Source organism: Dermacentor andersoni, chromosome 7, assembly GCF_023375885.2.
Source record: "Dermacentor andersoni chromosome 7, qqDerAnde1_hic_scaffold, whole genome shotgun sequence".
NCBI classification, from domain to species: Eukaryota; Metazoa; Arthropoda; class Arachnida; order Ixodida; family Ixodidae; genus Dermacentor; species Dermacentor andersoni.
In genome coordinates, this window is record NC_092820.1 from 100774707 (window position 1) to 100793544 (window position 18838).

At 45.9% G+C, this 18838-nt stretch overlaps 1 protein-coding gene across 1 annotated transcript; it reads left to right on the top strand.

Annotated features, from left to right (window-relative positions):
• Positions 1-2829: 2829 nt before the first annotated feature.
• Positions 2830-18566, top strand: LOC126534034 (cystatin-2-like). Its single transcript, XM_050181246.3, has 4 exons — positions 2830-3009; positions 13422-13676; positions 14895-14999; positions 18323-18566. The coding sequence occupies exons 2-4, from the start codon at positions 13458-13460 to the stop codon at positions 18407-18409; spliced, it is 411 nt and encodes a 136-aa protein (XP_050037203.1). The 5' UTR covers positions 2830-3009; positions 13422-13457; the 3' UTR covers positions 18410-18566.
• Positions 18567-18838: the final 272 nt, after the last annotated feature.

Consider the following 18838-nt stretch of genomic DNA (forward strand, 5'->3'; position numbering starts at 1 on the left):
GAAATCCACACTGACGCCAGTAGCCTAGGCCTCGGTGCCGTCCTAGTCCAGAGGAAAGACGGACTTGAACGGGTGATATCTTATGCTAGTCGGTCGCTATCAAAAGCGGAAGGCAATTATTCTACGACTGAAAAGGAATGCCTCGCCATCGTTTGGGCTACAGCAAAATTCCGCCCTTACCTCTATGGCAGGCCATTCAAAGTCGTCAGCGACCATCACGCGTTGTGTTGGCTAGCTAACTTAAAGGACCCTTCAGGACGGCTGGCCCGGTGGAGCCTCAGACTACAAGAATATGACGTCACGGTAATATACAAGTCCGGAAGAAAACACTCGGACGCCGACTGCTTATCACGTGCCCCCATCGATCCCCCGCCGCAAGACGACGAGGACGACGACTTCTTCCTTGGAATAATAAGTGCGGAAGACTTCACTAAACAGCAGCGAGCAGACCCGGAGTTAAAAGGCCTCGTCGAGTACTTGGAAGGGAACACCGACGTTGTCCCTAGGGCATTTAAGCGCGGGTTGTCTTCGTTCACGCTACAAAACAACCTGCTCGTGAAGAAGAACTTCTCACCAGTCCGCGCCAGCTACCTTCTTGTTGTACCGTCAGCGCTGCGTCCAGAAGTACTGCACGCCCTACACGACGACCCAACCGCTGGGCACCTCGGATTCTCCCGGACGCTGTCGAGGATACAGGAAAGGTATTACTGGCCGCGTCTGACCGCCGACGTCGCCCGTTACGTCAAGACATGCCGAGACTGTCAGCGGCGCAAGACACCACCGACAAGGCCAGCAGGATTACTACAGCCGATCGAACCTCCTCGTCGACCATTCCAGCAGATTGGGATGGATTTGTTGGGGCCGTTTCCGACGTCAACATCCGGGAATAAGTGGATCGTCGTGGCGACGGACTACCTCACCCGCTTCGCTGAAACTAAAGCTCTACCAAAAGGCAGCGCAGCCGAAGTGGCGAAATTTTTCGTCGAGCACATCCTGCTGCGACATGGTGCCCCAGAAGTACTCATCACCGACAGAGGAACGGCTTTTACAGCAGAGCTCACCCAAGCCATTCTGCGATACAGCCAGACAAGTCACAGGAGGACAACTGCCTATCATCCGCAGACGAACGGTCTCACAGAGCGCCTGAACAAACCCTCGCCGACATGCTAGCAATGTACGTCGACGTCGAACACAAGACCTGGGATGCCGTCCTGCCGTACGTAACATTCGCTTACAACACGGCGATGCAAGAAACAACACAGATCACGCCGTTTAAGCTGGTTTACGGCAGGAATCCTACGACGACGCTCGACGCCATGCTGCCGCACGTCACTGACGAGGAAAATCTTGACGTCGCTAGCTATCTCCAGCGCGCCGAAGAAGCCCGACAGCTCGCCCGCCTGCGGATCAAGAACCAGCAGAGGACCGACAGCCGACACTACAACCTCCGACGACGCTTTGTCGAGTACCAGCCCGGTGACCGTGTTTGGGTGTGGACCCCGATACGCCGACGAGGACTCAGTGAAAAACTACTGCGACGATATTTCGGACCCTACAAGGTCATCCGACGTATTGGCGCACTGGACTATGAGGTCGTGCCAGACGGCATTCCGCATTCACAGCGACGCCGCGCACGATCTGAAGTGGTCCACGTGGTGCGTCTTAAACCCTTTTACGGACGCTGACGAACTTCCTTATTTTGTTGTTTTCTTTGTTAGGAGTGCTTTTCTTTTATTACTTTCGTTTGTTTGCAGCATCGGGTCGATGCTTTTTAAGAGGGGGGTATTGACACGTGTACTTATCTTTATCGGGCGACCACGTCCCGTAATAAATTTCTGACTACGCACTGGCACTGGCAGCACCGAGCGCCTTCGTCTGCTTCCCATGCCAGTGCTCTGACAGCTGCCGTTCGCGGCGCTGCTCGCCAGCACATCGCTGGCGCATTACGACGGCGGACCGGTGCCTACAAGCACGCTTAGGTCGCGACTCCAGCTTGGAGCAACGGTGCATTCTCGTGCCGCAGAAAAAGCGCCACCTGCGCGCAGCTTTTGTGCAAACTTTCTGAATAGCTTTATTCTCTATGTGGGTGCCTGTTACTGCATGTGCTGTTTGTTTGCTTATGTAACATTACTGCGTATATCACAATTGTCACTCATCACCTGCAGCGGTATTCAAGGTGGTCAGTCAGGATAATATTTCCAGCTTGTCACTAAAGCTTTGTCAACCCCATCGCTACATAGTGTAAAATAGTTTCAGCACATTGTAAGCGGCTTAAACGTGTTGTGAAACGCTTGTTAAAGAAATTTATCGTAGTAAACCTGGGTTCTGCTTGCCTTTACACCTTGCTCGCTGCAAGAAAAGAAGATGCTTGCAGTTAGCATTTTTTTTCGCCACCATCGTTTTTTCCTTGTTGCAATTTTATGCGAACATGTTTCAGCGGTGTGGCAAGTAATGCATGCTATGCGGCGTTCTGCGGTGTCAGCGCAGAACGCTTCTGCGCGGAATGTACAAAATTGGCCTTGCCCACTACCCCTACATAGCTTTATTTCAAGCACGTTTTTTGGCTCGTGACACCGAATTCTCTCATCTCAGCATCGAGCGCCCGCTGCGATTTATGGTGCAACATTCCCCCCTCAGCACACATGACTGCAGACTCTCGTCGTGCCCTCTTCTTTCTTCTTTTCCTCGTAAGCATGTGCGTACGTGTCCCGCCGACGCCCTGAGAGCACGCATCGGCTGGCGACCAGGCAATTAAGCAAGAGCCCGCTGCGTCTCCCCGTCTATCCGGTTTCCTGGCGGCTCGCCTTCCCGCGACTGTAAAAAGGAGACCGCAAACAAAGCCGTGCTCGCAGAACGGCGCCTTTCTATCGCGCTTTTGACCGCGACTTGCGAGAGGCAACCGTCAACTCCGCGACCACTTCCGCATCAAGCCTCGCCGCACCTGTGCCGTTGTCGACGTGCCAGGGCATAACCGCCCCTGCGTGCGGTTCCTGCGTTCGAATCATCACGGTGAGATCCAGTCGGCCGCATTGTTTTCGAAATGAGACAGGCAGCAGCTCGAAAGACAGAGATTCTACTCAATTTGTCGTTCCCAAGTGTGCACCTGAGACGGCCCGAGACGCTGCGTTTGCGTCCATGCTCATTGTCAGAAAGCAGCGCTTCGGGCAGTCGTACGAGCTGTCCGGGCCGATAAATTGAAGAGACCCAGTTTATGTCGTCGGTACTTCGGAGTACTTTCATGCGCCCCACGGCACCATATTTGAAATGCTTAAGGCTGCTGCGCGAGAACGCTCTGGGGACAGACGTTGTATTTTCCCCCGAAGTGCGAGACAGTGACCGCGATAGTGGATTACTGAGAGCTGTAACTCCCCACATCTTCGCACAGTACCATGCACAGTGGTACACGGATAATCTGTTCAGAAGTAGCATGGCTACTGCTTCCTTATATTTGCTATTCGGGTGCATCACTTCGTGCTGCTTCTTTCAACAAGAACTTTTTATTTATCCACTGCTCCCGTTTTGCTCGCCTTCGCAGTTTCAATCCCTCCTAACCATACACAAAAGGGTCTGGGCAAATAATGTGCTCGATGATGGTAACAATGACCTTCTTCTCACAAAGAAGCAAGTCGTGTTGAAACGCGCAGTAGTTTGAATGTTCATTATATATATACTTGGCGTATATATATATATATTGTAATATATATACTCGGCGTATATATATTGGCGCTCGGTATTCGTGACTTCAACGGTACAGTAGTTTGTGCACCTTTTTTTCCCTATAAGAGACATTGCAAAAAAAAAAAAATAACGCTCTACAAGAACTTTTACCTGTAAGTGGAATCCTGCGACCCACCCGTAGACTGGTCGCTGGAGTTGCCTGAATTATCGTCTTGATAAAGCGTTGGAACAGAGAGCTAAGTAGTACAGAGGGCACTATGATGATCGACGCTTAACCAAGACACCTCGTGAAAATAAACAGATTGCTTTGTTTGGTTTGCGCGGTATTGCGTGCTGAATTTCTACATTTATCAGCCGTGCTGCTGTGCTTGCAGGAAATTTCACAACAAGAAACAAAAAGTTTAACATAGGACACCTGATTTTACTGCCGGGTTATAGAAGTGAGTATATCAGGTACCGTTTACAAGGCAGCAGTGGTTGGCCATCGTTGAGATACACGGTGGCGGATTTCAAGATTATATCCTGTAAGAGCTCAGGCGTCTGAAGAAATTTTCGTGGCATGGCCGATTTAATGAGTGCAGACGCCATTCAGCAAAATTATAACTCATGCTGGAAGCACTGAAACCATCGGAAGGCACATGCGCGATGTCACCTTGAAACATGCTCGCCTGTGTTTGCTAAAGTGACGTAGCGAATCGGCCAGCACACAAAGGAGTGACTGCGTAAACAAGATGGCACAACACTAAGGCTACATAGTTTGCTCATGCCAAGGCTACTAATGATTATTTTTAAAATAACGTAACGGCTAATACCTGTTCTCAAGAGCAAATAATTTTTTTAGCTAGAATTACTTGACGTCTGCATGTTCGATGTTACCTGACAAAGCCTCAACTGTGGCCCATTTCGATTGGACAAACATACTGCAATAATAGTTCATACTTGACACACACCAGCGCTAACACCGCACAAAAACGAAGAAATGAGACTCACAATACGGGCACTGCCGCATGTCAAGCATAAACAAATGTACTGCGTCAGAGATAGGATAGGATAGCATTGGATAGAATATGTAGGGTTGATGATCAAAGGCACCCCGTCCCGTACCACAAAAGTATAACGGGAAGAAAAAAAAGCGAGGTTGGAAAAGTTAAATAAGTTAAAGTTTGTGTGTGCAGATGTAGAGAAGAAAGTTTTAGATGTGAACGATGATGACCAAGAAAAGCTTTTAACAGAAGAAATAGAAGAGTTGAAAAGAAGATAGGAGACGATACGATTCACATCTTGGTGATCCACAGTGTGGTATACAGTCCCGGTTCAACCAGAAAGAGTTCAAAGGGTGCGCTCTTTCGCTTTCTTGTGGGTGGTGGGCTGTCTTGAGCTCGCGAGGTACGATTTTAATAGTGCCGCCATATTGAAGTCTTTATCTTGAAGCTGTTTGTCTTGGAGTTTGAAATGAATGCTCCTTTGTAGGATTCTCTTGATATCCTCTTGGATTGATGTGTATAATCCTGAGTGTATGGCGGTGTTGGTTGCTATTTTATTGTTAGTCCTGGTGGCGAAGCAGGATTTGCTGACCATAAAGCTGCTGGGCCTACTGCGCCAGAGAAAGTACACCGGCAAGTTTTGTGTCTGTTAGCTGCATTATATTTATATGGTCAAAGAGCACTGTGTGAAAGTGCTCAACTGAAGCCGCCAACAAAAGTTATCGTGGACAGGAGCATTTACCTGGATTGGTGAAACGGACAGGTGGCTTAAAGAAGCCTCGTGTAGAGAGAGAATCAGGGAGCCAAAGCAGTTTAGTTCATCAAGTTCATGCAGTTTGCAGCTCATCCAAATTAATATAAGTGTTGAAAAAAAGCCACTCACGAATAGGGCTGCCTGAAATCACGCAGGCTTTCATATGTGTGCCTCTTATTCCTGCGTGATAGTATAGAATAATTGGTATAGACATTGCGGGCATTATTGACCTTCTTATCATAGACGTAGCGTGTTCAGCGACTCAGTTTGACAATGCTAATGTTCTTTCAGCGCCTTTCACGAGTTCTTCTGGTGTGGTGAGTCACGTGATTACGAAACAGGAGTAGCTTGAGCAGGGAGGCGAAATCGTCTAATCTTTCGGATAATCTGAAATTCTGAAAACGTTCTTTTAGGCTCTTGTAAATGAAGTTACCAATCTCATTAAATCATTGGACACATAAAAATTTCATTTTTTGGATATTTCAGAAAATGACTAGTAACACGTTCGTTCTGTCGAGGATAACGCATATAGCAATCTGGGACCCTGGCCGACGCAACCTTTTTACTTATGCTACCGCCCCTGACAGCCCCGAAGAAGGCGGTGATAAGGGATGATCTTTACACATGAAAACGATGTATTGTGTACATATCTACCACAGTAACGCCAGAATAAAGATACATAATAGTTACTGTGTTATACCAAGCCGAGGTTCTGAACGCGGAAAGTTAGAGTTCACTTTGTGTCCGAGGTAGTCGTAAAAGGCACGGGTGTGCTTGCACTAGACATTCGTATTGATACAAACTCTCTGCATGCAGATTTGGTTACACAGCTGCCCAGAAGCATATAGCTAAATACTTCCCATTGTTTCACTGAGTAGGAATCACTGTAAAAACCTCCCAAAAATTTCCAACGTATAACCACGAAAAAATAATTCCTCTAAATGATGGCGCCAATATTTTACGGCACCGTTCTTATCCGTTTTCTAAATGACACTAAGAATAAACGCGTCACAATTATCAAAATTTTTATAATGTTCTCTATCTGCTCCTTTCTCGCCCATAAACAACAAAAAAGATACCGACCATGTTTTATTTTCAAAATTTTGTGCACTTTATTTCTGCCTTCACATTTCTCGATTTGAGCACTACTAAGTTTTACTAAATTAATTTTAGTCTCTCCCAGCTGCTTCGATACATACATCAAAACTTGTCTTACTTATAGATCGACTGGTAAAGGTGTACAACGAAACGACCTTGTTAGATAGGTTTACGTTATTTTTATTTTCAATACTGCCAGTCTATTTCCGAGACCATGGCAGGTGGACATACAGAGTGTACATGCAGGTAGAATAATGCATCAGCACCCCACAGCAAAACAGAAACAGGAATCCAATGCAGTGACGGTCATCACAAAACTATAAGAGCTAAAGGTATACAAAGTAAGTTTCCTTATGACAATTAGGAATGAATGCCGAGCTGAAATTTTATGAACAACGCATTTGTAACGCTTATAACTTATACACACTTGTACGTAATATACAAAGCACACATTGTTAACTTCAGATAACACAAAGTAACCAACGGCAAACGATAACAGAAATTATTACATGAAATTGAGTGGTACACAGGCAAACAACAGCAAACGTGAAAACTCTCTGAAGTGAGCACTCGGCCACTAATATGCTTCCAATGATGGCGAAATGCCTCTGGCGCTGGGAGCGTTACTACATTAACAGATGATATTTTCTATCTTTGAGGCAAAGTTCGATAAGGAATTCGCATTAGTAACCAAGGGATCTAAACAATTTCATTCCCTGACAGAAAGTGGAAAAAAAGGGTGCTTGAAGACGTCATTGGGGTAAGAGTACTCTTTCAGTGTGTGTGAATGTTTGTGTCAGGTTAGCGTGATTCTTATGGAGGGATGCACAATAACGTGGCAATTATATAATAGTTGTGGAGTAGCTGAAAAAGAAATTTCAGCCGCGCTTGTTTTTCTCTTATCGCCAGTGCTTAGAGGCCAGAGCTTGTTAACATATTTGTGGGAAAGTCAGTGCGCTTATATTTGTTGCAGACAAATCGTGCAGCCTTCCTCTGTACATTTTCTACTATTTTAATGTTGGTGACTGGATAAGGAAACCGTACTTTGTTAGCGTATTTTAATACTGGTAAAACATAGGTAGCATATGCCAAACGCTTGGTAGATTGAGGGCCCAGCCGGAAGCATCTGCGAAGATGAAACAGCTTGCGCAGAGCGACTGAAGTAATGTTAGAAATGTACGCGACCCATCTGAGGTTTGAAGCAATCGTGACACCTAAGTGTTTTGTTCATTGACTTTCTGAAGATTTTAGTGCCTTAAATACTGTAACCATGTATTTGGTAGCTTCTTCATTTCGCGTTATCATCATAGATACTGTTTTTCTTTTTTTTGCTGTGGAAGGATTAATTGACATTTGCCATGTGTCGCACCAGCTGGAGAAATGGGGCCCTTTAATGCAAAACTATTCCAATATGTTTTTATTCCAATCCCTCGACGTCAAATTTACGTAACCGCCGACGCAAGTATCGGGCGGTGACCCGCAGCGTTGCCTGAATAGCCCAGTCAAACGCTCTCCTCTTTATAGGAGGTCACTTTTGTTTGCTTTTAAAGCGAATAACATTGCTTACATTGAACGGCTTTTCTTATCTGATTGGCTGACAAGAGGCGAGGAGCATGCTCAGGTGGAGCGGGTTTGGATGGGGCTGAGCCCGCGCACTGACAAAAGATAACCGGATGAAGAGGGTGCTGCCGGCGTCTGCGATTCGTCCGCTTTCCCTTACTTAGCCTGCAGTGGTTTGCCTAAAATCGCGGCGGCGTGCAACGGACAGTTCAAAATACCGCTAAAACGGATCCTCAGCAAAGAAGAGTTGGCAGAGCGAAGCCGTATACGTGCCGAAAGGCCTCGATAACGTTATACGGCCACGCAGAAAGTTCTGTCATACGCGAATATGCCCATTCTCTCCGGCAGGTGCGAGTAGCCAGTGCCTGAACGATGGGCGGCAGCCATTTTCTATTCCTTTCGGAACGGAGCGTGATATCTTCGTTAGAAAAAAATCCAGTTTTGTTCGGCATATTAATGCATCTTTAACGCATGCATGTCACTTTCACTCAATGAGTTTTCACGGTTTCGTGACGTCATGTGACAGACAGGTGAAATGGGTGGAGCCTGAAACCTTTTGACCAATTGCAGAGGGTTGATGGCGAACAGGCGTCGAATCAGAAATTATTATTTTTATTTTGTGCGGTTGAATCATGCATAATCAGTGTGTACACGTTATGTAAGATTGGGAGCTATCCCAGTGTTCGCGGCGTCGCGTGACAGACAGGCGAAGGACTGGTGGTCCAAAACAGTTTTTGACTAATCGCAGAGGGCTGATAGCAAAATTGGAATCGAGGAATTTGAAATAGCTTTACGTATAGCGCCCATGGTTTAAGAAATCAGTTAGTGCAAGGTGATATGAATGACTAGTAACTTCTTTGTAAATAATGCAGTGGTCGGCGAAGAGCCTAATGTCGCAAGGGATATTGTCTGTGATGTCACTGATAAAGATAAGAATTAACAAAGGCCCAGAACGGAGCCTTGTGGTACTCCGGACGTGACAAGCAGGGTTTTTGATGGTACTTGCTCAAACAAGACCTATTGGGAACGGTCAGGTAAAAAGTATTCTATCTAACGTGTTAATAATCCATCTGCAACAATATTTCGGAGCTCTTCAATAAATTTGTTGTGACATACGGAATCAAAGGCCTTAGAACAGTAGTATAACATCTGTTGGCGCACAGTTGTATTGCAGTGGACACACGCTTTGGACACGCTTTCCACACGCTGTGGCATTTGTTTTTTGATTTTTTGTTCCGAGCTGTCGGAAGACCGTGTCGCAAAAGTTTAGAAATAGTAATTTCCAGGTCTTTGACAGACCTTGAGAAAACTTTCTGGATTTATTGAACATAATAACGACGAGACACGGGGGCGCGTGCCTGAGACCCATTTTGGGGCCAGCATTCACTCACTTCCTTCATCGCTTAGGGCACGCGCTCTCCTTGACCTTCGAGCCGCTGGCCGTATTTACCTCTTATGCACGCGGCAGCTCATGCTTTTCTATAGTTGGGAAACAGCTTTGCACGACTCGTGTCAAGGAAGCTGCACACGTGTGTACACTCGCGTAAACCCACACTTGGCATAATGGATCGCGCCATTAGTGAAGAAACATTGCCGATGACTCGCCGCTAGATTACCGTTGTAGAGGGCGATATAGTAATATCAGCGGCTAGAGGTCACCGAATGCGGTATCGTTCGGGGACCGGCGTTGTGGGCGCCGACTGGTCGGTTCTCCGCGTTGGCGCAACAGCGTTTACATTCTTTAAGGTTTACATCGCCATTTTCGCTCAACAAGTGTGGACAGAGAGACCTTGGCTTCTTTACATACAGCAGAAGGAAATGCTTTAGTATTCTTTTTTTCACTCTAGGTTAGTGTCATTATATTATGTTGTCCTAGTACCATAAGAATGATGATTGTTAGCTTTATGCATTGTGTCTATGATTTGCGTTATTTTGTGACTTGTGTTTATGTTTACCATTTTACATTCGCTTAGTGTACCAAATATTTCCTGAATGTATGCATTCATTGAATAATTTTACAGGTACTATTTGTAATAGGTAGTCTTTTCTTTAATGCGCCATTCATATTAATTGCCTTTCTTTATTACTGTATTGCGCTAGTGGGAACTTGTACACGTGTGGCCTGTAAAACTGTTGCCATGCACGTGGGCCTTCAGACACTTTCAGGTGGTTTGCAACCTCTATGTGCCCAAGGGAGGCCCAATTGCTCTTGGAAAATAAAGAATCAATTGATTGATCGCTTATCGGTGAGGGTATGCCGACGTAGTGGGCGCACCTCGCCCAGGGAAACGCAACTACACTCCCTGGTCACTTCACACTTCACTGCCGGGTCTTACTGGACTTTATCTTGATACTACGTGGTATTGAGGAAAACAAACTCCGGAGGTTCAAAGCAATTTTAGACTGTGTGACTCGCAGTTGGCTACTTTGATGCCTGTCTTTTATTATCTTTTATGGTGTTTTGCTGTTATCTTTTATAGGCGATATCGTTGCCCGTGGAGTTGCACTTTTGGCTGTTGGCTCCTTTCGTAATTACACCCTTGGCATCTGTGCTGTTAGAGCTTTTGATAGGATAACCGCGGTGGCTTAGCGGCTGTGATGTTGCGTAGCTAAGCACGAGGTCACGGGATTCAATCCCGGCCGCGGCGGCCGCATTTCGATGGGGACGAAATGCAAAAGCGTCCCTGTCCCGTGCATTGGGGGCGCGTTAAAGACTCGCACCTCCTGGTGGTCAGAATTCGGAGCCCCCCACTACGGCGTGCCTCATAATCGACTCGTGGATTTGGCACGCAATACCCTAGAACTCATTCAGAGGTTTTGATAGTTGATTTTCTATCTAACGCTTCATTGACGACAGTTATTGGTGGTTAGTTCCTACGATGCCTTAGCAGCCTCTTCTATAATTGCTTCCTTCGAATCAGTCGCTCTTCATTTGTCTGGTAGCCCTCAATCTTTGCTTCAGGGATAGCTTTTATGAGGGATTACTTTCTCGATTTCAGTGGTCCTGCAGTCATGCTTGTCCTCGGCTTCGAAGGAAGTTTTGTCGGTGGTTATCCCTGTTGACATCAGTGTTGTATTTTTGGTAGTGACTTCTTTCATTGTAGCGAATCTCAGCTACTGTGGTAGTAATTACTAAACCTTCACACCATTGGGTGTCAACTTATTCTGTAGTAGCTTTGTTAACCAAGGCTCTTCACTTAATTTTTCCATGAAATTGGGGATGCGAGATAGCCATACCTAACACAACAATTTGTCGTTTAACAACGTAGTTGTCTAGACGACAAATTTTCCCACTCTACAATGTACAATGTAGCAGCTACCTCGCACGCAGAGCACGCGGAGGACCACCGGTGTGCGGCTGGCGTGTTTCAAAACACACGTGTGTTGTGCTGTGAGCGCTGTGGAATCATCAAACGACAATTGGTATTTGGCTCGAAATACTTGCCGGCGCGTTTTCTGCTGTTCTCGCAAATCCGTGTGGCATCCATTCAGTCTTTTCCAAATTAGGCAATTGCAAAACAGCCGTAACTCTGTTAAAGCCGCTTTCCCTACTTCCTTTGTTGTTCTTTACATTTTGTTTATCATTCATTTGATGTATTTTAGATTCCAAGTTTATTTTTTCGTCCAAGCTTATATTTTTCTTGGTCGGTTTTTAGCGAGAATTGCCGTAAGTGAAGTTGTTGTTGACCTAATTTACTTACTGTATGAGCAAATATTTACAGAGCATAACTGCTCCTACGTGTGCGGTGAATGCCTGCCATCTATTTGGATGTCCCCTAGGACAAAGACAGCTCGCGAAAGTGTACTTAAACATGTGAAATTGAACAGCGATCAAACTAAAGACTATGAAAGATTAAAAGTAAATTATAGGGTTTTACGTGCCAAAACCACGACCTCATTATGAGGCACGCCGTAGTGGGGAACTCCGCAATAATTTGGACCACCTGCGGTTCTCTAAGGTGCACTGTTAAAGCGTGATTGATCTGGATCACTCATAAAGGCACCACAACGTCGAACAGTTTCTGCTTAACGTTACTGCAAAAAAAAAAAAAAAAAAAAAAAAAAACTACTGGGGATTGTGGGCTGGTCTCGAAGGCAAGAATAGTACAGCGTCTAAGAGAAAGAGCTGTCACGAGGAAAGAACACGAGACCGTGGAACGTGACTCGAGTGCCAAGCGGCTCAAAGGCTATCGCCGGCTTTGTCACGATACGGGTATGCGCGCGATCGTGGCCTCAATAAAAAAAAAAGAAAGTGATATCGTGGTCTAGTGGTTAAAGGCATTGTACCGCTGCGCTCGACGGCAGATGCGCGATTCCACCATCGCTCGCACATTCCTTTCTTATTACACAGGTTCGAAGTGCGGAAAAAAGTGGAGAAGTGTCGGAGAGATGACGGAGACAAGAATGAAGAGAGTTTTCGGAGCTGATAGCTCCGCTCGAATAAGCTGCTCTGAAAACTCTAAAAGCGTTCAGTATCTACGAGGTACGCGACAATTCTGGCTACACATACACCTTGGCTACGCCCGCTGCCTCGCGGCCGCAAATGACCGCTACCTCGCGAATACATCAGGCACGACGTCATTCCTCACCGATCCGTGAACTTGGCCCGGTCATACTCGGGTGGATCCCTGCTACCAAGTGCGCGATGCGCAAACATTACACAAGAAATACTGCACTGGAAAAGTAAATGTTAACTCTCCCAAAGAGTGGCAAAAAAATAAAAGAAAGAAATGACATGGTACTTAATAACAATAAAGAAAACAATACACGAGAATCATGATTGCGAAGTTGCGCGCTAATCTGGGCTACTTTGCCCCATCGCGATTCTTCTGCACTCTCTAAGTGCGAAAAGAAAGGTAGTTCAGTTAGCGGAAACATTGTGGACATCACGGCTTTATGCGAATTGAAGAAGGAAATAACGAAAATTCGTTCATTTTGCAGCTGGCCTTTGTTTCCCGCACTGCATGCTTTGCGCTGCTTTTCCCCCGTTCACAGAAATAGACCACGCACACCAATCGCCGTTCTGATGGAAGACATGGATAGAGAAAAGAGGAAGAAAGGTGTAGATAAATAAAAGAAAAAAAAACACTAAGTGCCATAAGGTGAAGCGATAGAAATGAAAAAGTGGCTTTACTGTGACTTTTTCTGGACTCTCATCTACACAGGCGACGTTTTCCTCTCATCTGTATAGCTCACGGCGCGGTTCTGTCTTCTTTTTTTTTGTCGTTCAGTTAATTTCTTGTTTTTGTTTCCCTCTCCGTCCCGAAAGACAACTTGGTGCTGGTGGCTCGCTGTGAGGGCCGGCATGAAGCGAAGTCGCGTGTAACGTATATTCACGTTCTCTGCAGCCAGCGACTTCGCGGTTCTCTCGATAGCGACAAACCATGGGTTCGCCAAGCGTCGCCGTGGTGCGTGCAGCTGCGGTTCTCCTGGTCGCTGCCTTCACTTGCCAGGCTCTCAGTCCCCCGGGTTCCTGGCAGAAGAAGCAGGTGGGCGAAGACCCTGCGTTCGAGGAGATGGCGCACTTCGCCATATCGCAGCAGGTTGGCGGCGACAGGCAAAACTTCGACACTGTGCTCGAGATCCTCGACGTCGAGACTCAGGTACGCACGTGAATGCATTGGGGCGCCTAATTTACCGGATGTTGAGCGAAAAGGATAAGGAAAAGGTAATAAGGAAAAGGCAAAATGAAAGTTGGAGGCGATAACCCAGGTCTTACGCATTGCTCATGCCGTGCTCTGCTATTAGGCTACCATGGCGACCGTCCTCCCGTAAACTTTTTTGGCTATGTGCTACGTTCACGAAAATAGCACGGGAGCTTTAGCCAGTGCCATTCACGGCCATGTGGGAAGCACACTGCAAATAAAGCGCAAAAGAAAAAAAAAAGAAGAAAGAAATCGACGTTCAGAGGGAGCACACGACATATGAAATCTGATATGAAGCCCTCGCTGCGTTGCTGCAACCGTACACTAGCGAAGTAGGTGCTGTCTTCACTGATACGATATGACCTAAACATATCCTTTACTAGACCTGGAGATCTTTCGAGCGAAACGTTATTTTTTCTTTGATTTGGCTTCTCATATGTTCCCCTCTTGTAAGGGACAGTTCGATGTTGTTCACGCTTGTCACTTTAAATGTCATTCTTATGTCTCTTTCTTCATTCACTGCTCTAACCAATACCTTACTGAGGCCAGAACAGGAGCGCAGGGGCAAAATACAAAGTGAGGTCTTCAGAATTCGTGGAACAATTCTTGCAGGGACTATTGTTAGTCGCACTGATAATCGAAATAAGCAATTGTTGCGGACCGCGTCCTCAGAGACCAGTCGAGGCCAAAAGAGGATGAAGAGGAGAGCACGAAATAAGAATGCGGTAAACAACTATAAACTCAAGCAGTTACCTCGTCTACGCAAGATCTTAATAGTGTTGTTTGCCACGAACAAGGCTTACGATATAGCATCATTACACAGAGTCCATTTTATATATGTGATATACGCAAAGTCGGCCACAAAAGTTTACGAGGTGGAGGATCTGTGAAAAAAATCCGCATTCTCATTGAAGCCTAGGCACATAGCCTCGGATTGAAAGTTTCAACCTAGTGTAGGTTCTTACGCCCGATAGAGTTACCCAATATATCTATAGATTAGGATCGCCGCGACTAAGAATATGGCATATAAACAATTGTCATGGAACTAAATTCCCGTGAAATCTTGTGGCCGACTGTACGGTACTGTAACGCGCAAAGCTGGGCGAGGTGACAAAAACGTTAGTATTGAAATGAAACGTATTTTAATCTGCACTTTCTTTTGCTTCTGTTTTGCAGCTTGTCGCTGGCACAAACTACCGAATCAAGTTCAAGACAGCCGAGTCAACTTGCAAGTTGACCGAAACTTACAGCAAGGAGAATTGCCGTCCGAAGACAGGAGATGTAAGCACTTTCTGACAGTGATTACTGCAATTATAAGAACTGCTTGAACTAAGCACGTCCAATGCAGCACGAAAGGCAAACGAAAAGAAAGAAAGAGGCAAGATGGACACGCGTTGCAAGGGGCACCTTGACGGTGCCTAAGCAGGAACACCGGCTGTATAGATGAAGGTGTACAATAGAAACTGTTCGTAGAATGACACTTTAGCTTCTACGCAATATAGACGAATGACAACGATGCGCTTTGCATTGGTCTATGTTGCACTGAAGCTAACATATACAACTGTCGAGAAGTATTTGGAAGAGAAAAGTCCAGATGCGTATTTCTGGACCTTCCTGTATTTCTGTGTTTGTTCAGCGGGAAAACAAACACTTTGATGATAATGAAAGTGGCCAGGATGGTTAGCGTGGTTAGTAATGAAGTCCGTCGTTTCTGTATACATGTGTCATCGTACAATCTAGAATTAGTGATAGTAGAGTGCAGTAGTATTGGCCGCGAGATCGAGCGCAGTCGCCGCCTGGCGGTCACTTGCTGAAAAAGGAAAGTGCGGATGGCGAGCCGTGTCGTCTGCTAGCCGCCATTTGTTTGCATTAGTGCGTGCGGCTAACATATTCTTTTAAGTCTGTTTATTTCGTGATTGTATTGCAGCCGTAAATTGGGGTATGCATTCTTTTAACGATGTAGAGGATCATTATGCTTTGTGCTGTAGCCACTTCGCTGCAAGAAAATTAGTGACAGGGCGAGTCGAAGGTGATGTGCGGCTGCCACGCCTTCCGTTCGTCACGATCATTTCAATTTTATTGCCTCATTGTGATTTGGAGATATAAAAAAGCCGTCGGCGTCATTTTAAATAAATGAAGTGTTCGCTGCGATACCTGAACGCAGCGCTTTAGCCATTCCTTGAAGCGATGCGTTGAACATTCCGAAATCTCTGTGATACTGTGGCAAATGAATGAGGTGGCGTGAGATTATTCAACACTAGGAGAGAAAATCGTAAGTGCTCATATGATGTCGCAGGATACAATTGATCTTATACGCATAATTGCATGACTGTCCCTTACGCGACCATCAACATAATGAAAGGGCACCTCTTTTATTATGTTGATATCCAACTACGTAGAAATTATTTTGCCTCGGAAGTGAATTTTCGCACTTTGGTACTTTTATTATCGGCTGCGAGAGAAAATAAAACAAGAAATACAAGAGGATAATAACGTGTAACATTGCATTCATTAGAAATAGGACGTCGTAAATCTCCAGTTGCCTGCGGCTAATATAATAAACTCTCTAGTTTGGTGTTGCTAGCTTTTCTAACGATATGTGCCACTATATTCAAATAAATATTCATTACGTTGTTTCAAAGAAAACAACGTAATGTAGTTGCCTCCAAAAATAATTAAAAATTATTCGCATCTTTCTTTTGCGCGTAATAGTTTAGAAGCATCATTCGTTCTAAAATGTTGCGCATTTACTGCTACCACGAAAAGAGAGAAAAACGCGTGTGAAGCCACATGGCGACCCTGCCACACCGCACTCGTTCATAGCGGCGTGTGTTGTTGAAGTAAACTAAGTAACTGTGTCGTATTTGATAGATAATTGAATAAGTAAAACGTAGTTATGTGTGCGAAGTGGTGAAGCAGAGTCACCCAAAATAGTTATATACTTTAACTTCGTTGTACAGAAATACAGAGAGAGAGAGAGAGACAAAAGGGAAGGAAAGACAGGGAGGTTAGCCAGTGTCAATACCGGCTGGCTACCCTGTGCTGGGGAAAGGGGTAAAGGGAATAAAAGGAGAAGGAAGAGAGAAGAAAAAAAAAACAAGAAAAATGCACACAGTAACGCGATGTTACGCGCAACAATAGTCAAAGTCGTTCGCACAATTCACATGTCCTTAAGAACTTGAGCAAGGCCCTTAAGGCCTTGAGTGCCGAAACCCGTCTGGACCAGTGTCCTAGAACTTTCTCTTCTGTGAAGGGGCGATTGTCCAGTTTTTCGAGCACGGTCACGAGCACTTTTCTTTGCACATTGTAACGTGGACAGTCACAGAGGAGGTGCGCGATCGTCTCTTCGCAGCCGCAGGTGTCGCAAGCAGGGCTGTCGGCCATTCCAATACGGAAGGAATATGAGTTCGTGAATGCCACGCCGAGCCATAGGCGGCACAGAAGTGTTGCTTCCGCTCGTGGCAACCCTGGTGGAAGACGGAGTTGCAAACTTGGATCCAATCTGTGAAGACGTGTGTTCGTGAATTCGCTGGTGTTCCACAGAGTTAGCGTAAGCTCGCGAGAAATACAGGCATTTTGATAAGCGGTGCGAGAATAGCAGACAGTTTAGTTGCGCAACGGCAGGGCCAGGAGAACGGGCAGAACGCAAGCCGAACACGAACAAAAAGTGCAGTGGATGTTGCGGAATGCAGACGGCGCTTTGTGCTCCTGCAACATATAGCTGGAATGTTCGGTGACTTTCGCGTAAGAGTGTGGCAGTGGAGGGCAATATATTATCGCTTCACTGCAGTGAGTGCGCTTTAATATCGAACGATCGATCCAAATCGTCCACAGGGCGTCCATAGCGCAATCTCGCGGCCAATAGAACTGCGGTATCCGTGTAGCACGCACAGTTAGACCTATCTAGCTATCGAATTGGGCAACAACGCACCAAGCGATTTTCCGATACACCGAGCGCATTTTCCGCGAGGGCGGTAACAAGTTACGGTTATAATTCTGTAGAAATGATGACCGGCAAAAAGTAACAAAATGTTGGCGAGACAGTATAAGCGACGATCGCTCATTTGGTAGGATATATCCCTAGAAGCAAATGGAGCGACGTGTGCCTGTGACATACCGCAATAATTGTAGCCGAAATGGATCTATGTCATAAACGGCATTGTCGCGAATCCACGAGTATAGTGGATACAATTCTATTATTGCGCTGCTTACATGGTTGAGGAAGCTTTATGAAGATATTATTTTGCTTTTGTGTACGGGTGACAGATGGTTACAGGTGCTTTAGGATAATGCGCGCTGTGTCATTCTGAGGGGAGGGGCAGCGTAACGTGGAGGAGAGATCCGTAAGCGCTCTGGGTAACCAACCACGCATAGTAAAAATAACAAATAGCAACATAGGTAAGCGGTGGCTTTCACAGCCACAGCATTGCTCTGTCCGAAATGCAGTAGTTGAAAGTCCAACGATTTTTTGATATAATGAGCACGATGCAGTGCGCAAACTTAAGATTAGTTATTATTGGTAATCAAGAACTAAAAACAGGCAGCTGGAGCCACACGTGAGTGTTTCATAAAATTTATTTTCTAATATTTTTTTCTCGCCGCAGGTAAAGGACACTTGCACCGCAGTCGTCTACCACGTGCCCTGGGAAAACAAGCGCTCCGTCACGTCTTTCACCTGTGGTTCAGCGTAGAGCGAAACGATGACGCAGGACGTTGGACTCATTCCAGGACTTGCTTTCTGGAGCCTCGCATTTTGGTCGTATTTCGTGTGGTGTCGTAAATAAAGCTGCTGGCAGTTCGCAATGAAATATACGCATTACAAACGAATAAAGTGCCCCTTCATAAAAATATGGACGTTTAAGTTCAAATTGGCCGCGTGTCTCGGCGCACCACAACTTACAGTATCTATTTATTTATTTATATTAGACATCAATGTCTGTCCGACAGTCAGGTTTCTATCGCGGAACTGTTTCTGGGTTGCGATAGTGAGACAGAAGCACAAAGGTGGTGGTGGCACTACGTCACTGGAGGCACGGGCTGTATACGCCACCCACTGGTGCCGATACTCTGCTAACTATAAACTCCATGGTAGTTAGCGCGTGAGACGGGCTTGACCAACA